This window comes from Gobio gobio (assembly GCF_949357685.1).
Source record: "Gobio gobio genome assembly, chromosome: 12".
NCBI lineage: Eukaryota > Metazoa > Chordata > Actinopteri > Cypriniformes > Gobionidae > Gobio > Gobio gobio.
The window spans coordinates 17,720,180-17,730,749 of record NC_137105.1 but is presented as its reverse complement, the minus strand read 5'-3'; the positions used below and the strand labels follow the sequence as shown (position 1 = coordinate 17,730,749).

The 10,570-nt window shown below is 37.8% G+C and overlaps 1 protein-coding gene across 1 annotated transcript; it reads right to left on the bottom strand.

Moving 5' to 3' along the window:
- Window positions 1-2,704: 2,704 nt before the first annotated feature.
- Window positions 2,705-8,687, bottom strand: LOC307135376 (L-selectin). The gene is made up of 11 exons (XM_079831764.1): window positions 8,579-8,687; window positions 8,408-8,471; window positions 7,959-8,330; window positions 7,684-7,791; window positions 7,265-7,450; window positions 6,986-7,093; window positions 6,590-6,775; window positions 6,333-6,512; window positions 4,719-4,805; window positions 4,596-4,617; window positions 2,705-4,498 (listed from the first exon to the last, which is right to left on the bottom strand). Exons 1-11 carry the CDS (start codon window positions 8,579-8,581, stop codon window positions 4,423-4,425), a joined length of 1,392 nt encoding a protein of 463 aa, XP_079687890.1. The 5' UTR covers window positions 8,582-8,687; the 3' UTR covers window positions 2,705-4,422.
- Window positions 8,688-10,570: the final 1,883 nt, after the last annotated feature.

Below are 10,570 nucleotides of genomic sequence, written 5' to 3'. Positions count from 1 at the left end.
CAACATGCAGTTTTTTTTATATGTAAAACCCAAATAGAGGCAACAAGATACATATTGCCAAAGTTATTGGGGCACCCCTCCAAATAATTGATTTCAAGTGTTCCAATCTTCCATGGCCACATGTGTATAAAATCAAGGACCTAGACATGCAGACTGCTTCTACAAACATTTGCATGTTTGTAAATAGCTACAGACCTCCAACTTTGTGTGGCCTTCAGATTAGCTCAAGAAGAGTCTTCATGGAATGGCCGAGCAGCTGCATACAAGCCTTACATCACCAAGTGCAATGCAAAGCGTCGGATGCAGTGGTGTAAAGCACTCCGCAACTGGAGTAGAGACGTGTTCTCTGGAGTGACCAATCATGCTTGGCGGTTGCCAGTAGAACGTTTCTTGCCTGACTGCATTGTGCCAAGTGTAAAGTTTGGTGGAGGAGGGAGTATAGTGTGGGGTGTTTTTCAGGGGTTGGGCTTTGGCCCCTTAGTTCCAGTGAAAGGATCTCTTAATGCTTCAGCATACCAAGACATTTTGGACAATTTCATGCTCCCAACTTTGTGGGAACAGTTTGGGGATGGCCCCTTCGTGTTCCAACATGACTGCGCACTAGTGCACAAAGCAAGGTCCATAAAGGAATGGATGAGCTAGTTTGGTGTGGAGGAACTTGACTGGCCTGCACAGAGTCCTGACCTCAACCCGATAGAACACCTTGGGATGAATTAGAGCGGAGGCTGCGAGCCAGGCCTTCTCGTCTAACATCAGTGCCTGATCTCACAAATGCGCTTCTAGAAGAATGGTCAAAAATTTCCATAAACACACTCCTAAACTTTGTGGAAAGCCTTCCCAGAAGAGTTGAAGCTGTTATAGCTGCAAATGGTGGGCCAACTCCATATTAAACCCTACGGATTAAGAATGGGATGTCATGCGGGAGTCACGTGACGCGATGCAAGAGGAGGCAGCATTTCGATATTGTTTTACAAGTAAACAATGTCGAAAAAATCGAAATCCTCTGCCTGTGGGGTTATAAAAAGACACTTACATCCGCACATGCCCGACGCTACTCAGGAGAATCAAGATGGCAGGGGCCTAGCGGACCCCGACACTGAGCATACTGATGGGAGTATTCGCAAACATTTATACAATTCTGACAAAAATCTCAGGTGACATGGAGGGAATTGCGGAGGTATGAAAAACTACCACATAGGTGGAGGCTAAACTATCTAAACTACGGTGGAGTTGTTAGAGGGGGCTGAGAAAGAACTACATGCTAATCCACCTGCCACCAAAGCCGAGCTGGAGCTGATATGGAACAAAATAGAAGACATGGAGAATTGGAGCTGACGCAACAATATCCGTATCGTCGGAATACCTGAAGGGAAGAAAGGCCAGGACATGGTTAGGTTTTTGGACAGCGTTATCCTGCAACCGATTGACTCGCCGGGCCAGCAAATTGGGATAGAACGTGCACATCGATCTCCTGGTCAGCGCCTCAAATCGACAGACAGACCCTGGGCGATTTTAGCAAGATGCCTATGGTCCTCCGACAGGGACTTTGATTTATGGGCGGCGAGGATTAAGGGCAAACTCTGCTTGGAGAACAATAACATTATGGTCTTTCCTGATTTCGCCAGATCAACTCATTATTATAACTGTATATTGTATTACTGGCATAATACATGTCAACAATATTTGTTTAGTTATTGTTTACATTGAAGACTGTAGGGGAGATCACTGCCTGTCATGCTTATTGGAGTAGCAGAAGTGTCGCGGAACACCTATTTGAACGAGTCATGTACCATTGGTTTTCTGTGGGATGCATGTTGATGCGCATTGCTCAAGTTGAAGCGCATTTTGTCTTTTCATTGCCTGTTTTGGGTTTTACGTTCACGCTACGGTTTGAATATGGTTTAAAGAATGTGGACTTCGCTATACATGATTGTACACTTCAAGAATGTCACTTGTTGACCTAGGTAAATGATCTCTCTGCACGTGGAATGCGAATGGGCTGGGGCAGTCTATCAAAAGGAAAAAGGTGGTATCTTCTCTTAAGCACAATACATTTGATTTAGTATTTCTCCAAGAGACCCATCTTGCTTTGCAGGAAGCTGAAAATTTCGACAGGATTTTCGGCAGATATGTGTTTTGCAGCGAAGGGTCAAGTAACAGTACACTCTAAAAAAAAAAAGGTTCTATTGGCCAATATCAATTCGACAGCACCGCCACAAACGGTAACAGTGTTCATTAATGCCTGATCTGTGATCAGTGATTTCTGATGTGTAGCTAATTATTCAAGTTCACAAAGACTTTCTATCTAAATCGTTTAATACTGTTTATGCATCAGTGAATCAAGCCAGTGACTAAACGATCAACTTCACATTGTTTAGAATTAAACAAATCTGAGAAAGCGATCAAAGAGCACTCTCTGTACGATGGCTGAAGCTGTCAATCACACGTCGTGAATATATCTGCACACTTTCCCAAACTGCCGTTATAATGAATGACGGTGTTATGCTGCACAACAAAGCTCTTACTGTATTCATATTGATATTGTGTTTGCTGTTAGTTGTGGTGAAAGCATGTCTACTCAATGCTCATCACTGCAGCCTTTCATGTGATGGGAAAAGATCTAAAAATAATGCTATAATCAACACTAACGATTCGTTAATCTCGACAGCTGTAATAGTACAAAAAAAAACGTAGTAAAAGTATTAGAGAGGGGTTCCACATGTAATACGCATTTCAAATGCAAAGACGTCAGCCAATCACAACAGTGGCCGTTTACACTGAAGTCTTACAGCAGACACGCCCGTTCAAACAGAGCATTCAAGCCAGGGCTAAAATAAAAAAAATAAAATAAAAAAATGCCTTTTATTTCTAAATTATTACATTTTATGATGTAAAAATCATACTAACAATATAAGTACACCTCAGGAAACATCATACATAAAAATAAAAATCCACATCATGGGACCTTTCATTTGCTAATTCATCCAATCCTAGATCATACACTCTAAAAAATGCTGGGTTAAAAATAACCCAAGTTGGGTTGAAAATGGACTAACCCAGCAATTGGGTTGTTTTAACCCAGCAATTGGGTTGTTTTAACCAAGCAATTTTTAGAGTGTAACTGCTCAAAAGTATATAACACACCTAAAGCAAAATTGATATTACATAAGATTTGTCAATCTTTTGGCCTTACAGACATTTGGAGACTCCTGAATCCATTTGGAAGAGATTATACCTTTTTTTCTAATGCACATAACATTTTCTCTAAAATTGACTCCTTTTATCAAAATCACTTATCCCTTCTGTTATTACATGTAAAATCTTAATTTCGGACCATGCCTAGGTATGTTTAGATTTGAAGCCTTATATAGAGAGGAAAAAATCATGTAGATGGTGCCAGTATTCCAACAAATGTTAAAAACATAAATTAATGTTTACATTAAAAAAAACTGGTCATCGGTATCCTCGGTGGGAGTGGCATGGGATGCTTTAAAGGCAGTTCATCAATCATTAATAATAGGGGACGTATCATTCAATTTGCCGCACATTCTAAAAAACTTAAAGCACAAGAACTTTTGGAGTTGGAAAATAGTATTAAAAGGGCTGAAACAAAGATAAAATGTCAAGTGACACTGGCCAGCTAAAATATAGATATAACCCCATCCTGTCTCAAAAGATTAAATTCAGGGCAAGACAGACATATTTTGAGTCAGGAGATAAACCAGGGAAACTTTTAGCTAATTATATTAAACACAAGAAATGTTCCTCCATTATTCCATCTGTTAGGTCTTCCAATGGAGATATATTTACTACTACTACAGATATAAATAGAACATTTAAAGAATTTTACATAAATCTTTACAAGTCAGCATCATCATCCAACTGATAAGGATATTAGCAGATTCCTGGAACCGCTAGATCTCCCTAAACTATCACATGAACCGAAGCAACTTCTGGATTCAGATATAACTCTGAAGGAGGTGATGGAGGTGATCAAAGCATTGCCTACAGGAAAAGCTCCTGGTCCAGATGGTTTCCCATGCACATAATTTTTAGGGATAACGTTAAAACTAACATTATTAATATGAAGATACTAATATACTAATATTAATGCAAATAAACTTAAAAAGGTTATTTAAAACACCATTCCTATAACACTTTCAAAGCATGCTTCTTTATGGAAACAAAAGGGTTCTATTTAGCACCGAAAAGGGTTCTGCTATTGTTACAAACCAAAGAACCCTAATTTGGTACTGTTTAGAACCTTTTTTCTTTGTGCAAAAGATGACAATGGGATTATTGACTTTATTTTGTTTTTGCACATAAAAAGCTAGTCTCTAAAATAAGAATGGACTGAAGATTTGACAATTAAATAAAACAAAAATATAACATCAAGTCCAGTGATTGTCTGATTAGACAACTTTATGCTGAACATAGAGGGCCATCTAGTGGTGATTGTTCTGCTTCAAACCCTGGATTCAGCGTTTCCTCTTGAGTTCTACAAGAAAACATGGTGGAGTAGGATTTACATGGTGTCATTTAAATCATCTAAATCAGTGCAACCGGCTAGAAAATGTTAAGTAAACATAATTTACCCCAATCTCACTGCCTTTTTACCTACAAACACATTTAAAAAGGGGAAGAAAAAAAACATTTTTATAATAATGTATAAATTGTTTGATATTTGATAAATCCTTCAAAACTTCACGTATACTCACTCTTTCTGCAGATGGAGCAACAAAAACAGCCACAAAACACTGAGATGACAACAGATGCCAAAAGAGCAATTAGAAAATGGACAAAACCTGAGGAAAGATATAACAATATGAATAGAAAAAAATTATATGTTTATGCAAAAAACAAACAAAACAAAAAAATGTATATAAAAATGTAATCTTCTTTATTAAAAATTAGATTTAGCTTTTATACCTTGTTTATTGTTGCCTGAAATTTCTTCCATTTAAAAACAATAATGGATTCATTTAATCATATTTTTGACCATGGGGTTTATACATTATAATGGAATAATGTTCCTCAAAATCTCCAAATATTTTAAAATGTTATTGTGGGAATAATTCTGAATTAAATCAGTTGTGCATTCATATTATAAATATATGAATTTATTAAATAAATTTGAAAATGTACTCCAATGGGGTTGAAATAGAGGCTTAGGGAAAATAAAAATAAAGGTTCCTTATTGCCATTGATGGTTCCATAAGAAACCTTTAACATCCTTTGAACTGTTCAAAGATTAGACTGACCAAACATGATGTTGATCTGATTAAATCTCTAGGAGTTAATCAGAGTGTAAAATGTGTAATTTATGTAATGCTATGTCTTTAACTGAATATTGACATGTTACTAGGACTCTAAAAAAACATGTAAAGTTTGGGGCACATTGTATGCCCGAGTTACAACAGCTTCCTGATTCATTTATTATGTGTGTCTCGTATTTCTGTCGTCTGAACCAGCGATAGGCCTACCAATCATTTGTAGGCTACATGAATGATTCTTTTCACTCGATTCTTTCTTTTCCGTGAAATGCGCTTGCACAACAGTCTGAAACGATTCAGACTTTTAAATCCCCAAATCGCCACTCTGACAAACATTTACCATTAATGTACTAGAGTAATTTACCATAGTTTAAGCTGAAATGTGTAATATTTATATTGAATAGCTATGTTGTAGCCATTTTGCATCATAGGCTACATTATATTTATTTGGTGGGTAGGGGAATATATTATACACAAATTCATTTTTTTTAAATAAAATTATGTCATTTTCTTTGTGATGGTGTGTATAGTTTTTACCTGTGTTTAGGCGTTTTTTTATACACAATATATTCATAAGATCATACATGGGCGTGGTAGTGGGGGGGAAAGTGGACCTGACTACCCAGGGTCCCGTCTAGGGAGAGGGTCCTTTGAAAAGTCTGGAATATATTTTAACATGGAACATGGGGGCCCATCAGGACTGCCTATGCATAGGGCCCAGGATTTTGTGCTACACCCCTGAGATCATAATATAATTTGACAGTGGTAGTGAGTAGCCATACATTGGTTTTACCTGTGGTTACCAAGTCTCACCGTCAGAAGATTTTCATTTAAGCCTATAATAATTATAAATAAAACTTGCCAATAGCTATATGAGCTTGTATAATGCATATATTTGTTTCAAGGAAAATAGTTGTACATAGCTGTAAATTATCAAGTATCTGCATACTGTTGGGTACCACATTTCCAAGTAAATACAATACTTTTCAGTTTATCTATTGAAACTGTTGTGTCCCCATATATTCCATGGTAAACAACTGAAAAGTGTGAACTCCTTACTTGCACACATCAATGGAAAGGAAGACTCCCACATGCCATCAGCTCTGCAGGTGAACTCAGCAAAGCCCAGCAGCAATTGTCCAGGTGGACACTGTACTCTACAGGCAGATCTGGAACTGTCATGTCCTTTAGTGCAGTTCATCAATCCACCACCAAATAAAAGAAGGGGAAAACACTCCCCTGCAAGAAGAAAACAACTCAATCGTACATGCATATAATGTAAACACAGAATCATACTATTGAAATATATATTGAACCTGCACATGAAGGTGGAGGTGCGTTCCATGCACCCGAGGAATTGCATTTAAGCTCAGCTATGCCTCTCAGTTTATAACCACCAGCACAGGAAAATTTACAGTTTGAGCTGAGGGAATGATTCCCATAAAGACCGGAGCATTTCATCCAGCCATGCGGTGGTGCGGATAGTTGCTCACATGACACAACTGGAGAGCGAGAGAAAAAATAGCATGTTCATGGAATGTCGTAAGTAAGAATTATTGTAATATAAACTATTCAGGATTATATAGTTGTATCCATTTAACATTGTTTTCCCCCCATGGGCCACATCGGAACAGACCTTCCTTTGGCCGCCAGTTGAGAACCACTAAGATACTTCTCCACTTTACATTTGTTGAAATACTGTTTGTTCTGACCTGATTCACACTGTGGCCCAGAGAAACCTGGCTCACATTCACAGGTGAAGTTGTTGACTTGTTCTTTGCAGAGCCCTTTATTGCTACATGAATTGTTTAGACATTGTGCTGAAATAAAATATATAGATTTATAAGAAACATCCTTTCTGGACTGTAAAACACTCCATTTATCTCTCACAGAGATGTCTTTCATAGACCAATGAAAGATATTTGATACAACTCAATCTTACATGAATATAAGGTAAATACAGAATCATACTATTGAAATATAAATAGTACCTGCACATGAAGGTGGAGGTGCGTTCCATTCACCTGAGGAGTTGCATTTGAGCTCAGCGGTGCCTCTCAGCTTATAACCAACAGCACAGGAAAATGTACAGCTTGAGTTGAGGGAATGATTCCCATACAGACCGGAGCATTGCATCCAGCCATGCAGTGGTGCGGATAGTTGCTCACATGACACGGCTAGAGAGAGAGAGAAAATTGCATGTTCAAGGGATGTCGTAAGTAAAGATTATTGTAATATAAACTATTCAGGATTATAGTTTTATCCATTTAACTTTGTTTCTCCCTCTAGGCCCCATCCGAACAGACCTTCCTTGGGCCACCACTTTTGAATCACTCATTTAAATTATAATATATTTCACTAGTCACTTCATAGTTAGATATTTCACCACTTTACATTTGTTTGTTCTGACCTGATTCACACCGTGGCCCAGAGAAACCTGGCTCACATTCACAGGTGAATTTGTTGACTTGTTCTTTGCAGAGCCCTTTATCACTGCATGAATTGTTTAGACATTGTGCTGAAAGAAAATATATAGATTTATAAGAAACATCCTTTCTGGACTGTAAAACACTCCATTTATCTCTCACAGAGATGTCTTTCATAGACTCATGAAAGTTATTTGATACTGTATATGTTCTCCAAACTGGAAATAAATGAAACATTTGACAAATTCAGACTCCTTACCTTTGTGACACACAGGGTACTTATGGTTTCTGCAGCCGTCATCGTTCCACTTGCCATTGTTGTTTGTTACGGTGATGTACAATTCCACACAGCTTTCATCAGACTTAGCATTGTTGGGCTCATTGGCTGCCCAGTTTTTATATTTCATGATCTCTCTGTTGGCAACCCATGTCCAACTGTCACCGATCTTTTTGAGTCCAATCCAGTAGTAAGGAGTCGAGGTTTTTTTTTGCAAAACGTTTTTAAGTTCATGCGTTACATTTTCAATGTCAACCACTGCAATGTCTGTGTAATGTGTTTTACACCACACCCTTGTCTCATTCCAGGTCATTTGCTTGTTATATGAGTGATATGTCCATCCTTCAACACTGACTGTAATGTTTAGAAATGAAAAGTTCAAGTTAAATTTATTTTATTCTCGAAGGTTGATGAATGTAGAATACACTTACCCAGTATCAGCCAGAAAACTCCCATGAGCACAGATACAGCTCTAAGATTCATAACACCTCCAGTCTAAACAATAAAAACAGCCATTTAATTGCACATATACATTTTCAAAAAGGTTTTTATTGAACCAAAAAGCTTACAATAAAATGCAAAGACTCATACTAGATACATACCATGGTCTTCTTTAGTCTCCTTTCAACTGAATCGCTTGTCGTTAGTGGAATTTTGTTCACAGTTGCTTTTCAACAGTCTCTTCTCACATAAAGTCTCTTTTGCTCTGTCAGCAACGCGGGTTTTCCCACCGTATATATATGTGTCGTTCGCATTAAATTGCAGGATGTTTTCTTTCCAGGTTTGAAACATTATGTAACAAAAGAATGGTACTTTCTGGAAACGGCTGGTCATATGTTCTTTTATCTTTTCATAAAATCATTTCTTGCACAAATAGAATGGTGCTGAGATGCACATGATGATTACATGACACAATTAATTAAAAAAATATGAAAAATTATCAAATGTGGTACATTTCAAGAGACACTTTTACTACTGTAAACTCACTGAAAATATATTATATAACAAACATACACTCCATGATTATGATCAGCTTCAGGGAAGGACACAGTCACAGGATACAACCAGATGAACGTGACCCAGGTTATTTAAACAAAACCTTTCACCGCACTCACAATGCTATTGGGTTTATGCACTTAGGTGAGGAAAGATAAAGATAAAGATGCCGTGACTTAAATTCCAACCTTTATTTAGGTGTTAAAGGGATAGTTCAGCCTTAAATAAAAATTAAGTCATTGTGACATTTACTCACCCTGGTGTTGTTCTAATGCTGTATGCCCTTCTTTCTTTTAAGGACCACAATCGTGCTCGTCCCTAATAGTGCATATTGACTAGCATCAAGATCAAGATAAAAAGTATCACAGAATAATCCCATGCGACACGTGGGACAAAAAAATGTATTAGATTAAACCTTAATTAGACTTAAAATATTATTAACCTTCATCTGTCCCTCACTCTGTAAAAAAATCAGTCCCTCATGGTCAAAATAAAAGCAAAAAAGCTTTAAATTATATCTTTTTTGGTCTAGAAAGCTTATATCATTTAATTTTATAATATTTTTTAATACATTTTTATTTTACCTTTTTATACTTTATATTACCTTTAAATTACTATTTTACAAATTACTAATTTAAGCACATTCTTCACATTGTTTCAACTTTCAAAATAACATTTCAGGCATAACCCTGTTAATTCAGCTCAGAATCTCACATTGGGTGTCTCTGCCGAACTCTTGTGGGAACAAAATAATATTTACATTTAGTCATTTAGCAGACGCTTTTATCCAAAGCGACTTACAAATGAGGGCAATAGAAACAACTAGAGCAGTCAAGGGCAAAAATATGCAAGTGCTGTAACAAGTCTCAGTTAATCTAGCACAGAACTGATTTTTAATTTTTTTTTAAATAAATTAGACAGACAGAAAATGAATAGAATGATAAGTGCTATTCTTGATTGGTCAGGTGCTGCTGGAAGAGATGTGTCTTTAGATGTTTTTTGAAAATGGCTACAGACTCGGCCGCACAAATTGAGATAGGCAGGTCATTCCACCAAGTGGGGGCGGTCCAGGAAAAGGTCCGTGAGAGCGATTTCATGCCTCTCTGGTATGGCACCACAAGGCGTCGTTCACTGGCAGAACGTAAGTTCCTGGAGGGTGTGTAAGTCTGAACAAGCATGTTTAGGTATATTGGTGCAGAGCCAGTGGTTGCTTTGAAGGCGAGCACCAGTGCCTTGAATTTGATGCGAGCGGCTATTGGTAGCCAGTGCAGACTGATGAAGAGAGGAGTGACATGCGCTCTCTTTGGCTCATTAAAGACCACCCTCGCCGCTGCATTCTGGATCAGTTGCAAGGGTTTGATAGTGCATGCCGAAAGGCCCACTAGAAGAGCATTACAATAGTCCAGTCTGGAGAGAACAAGAGCTTGTACCAGTAGTTGTGTGGCATGCTCTGATAGGAAGGGTCTAATCTTCCTAATGTTGAATAGTGCAAATCTGCAGGACCGGGTTGTTGCAGTAATTGCAGTGGTCAGTGAATTTTAGCTGACCATCAATCACAACCCCAAGGTTCCTGGCTGTCCTGGACTGAGTTATGGTTG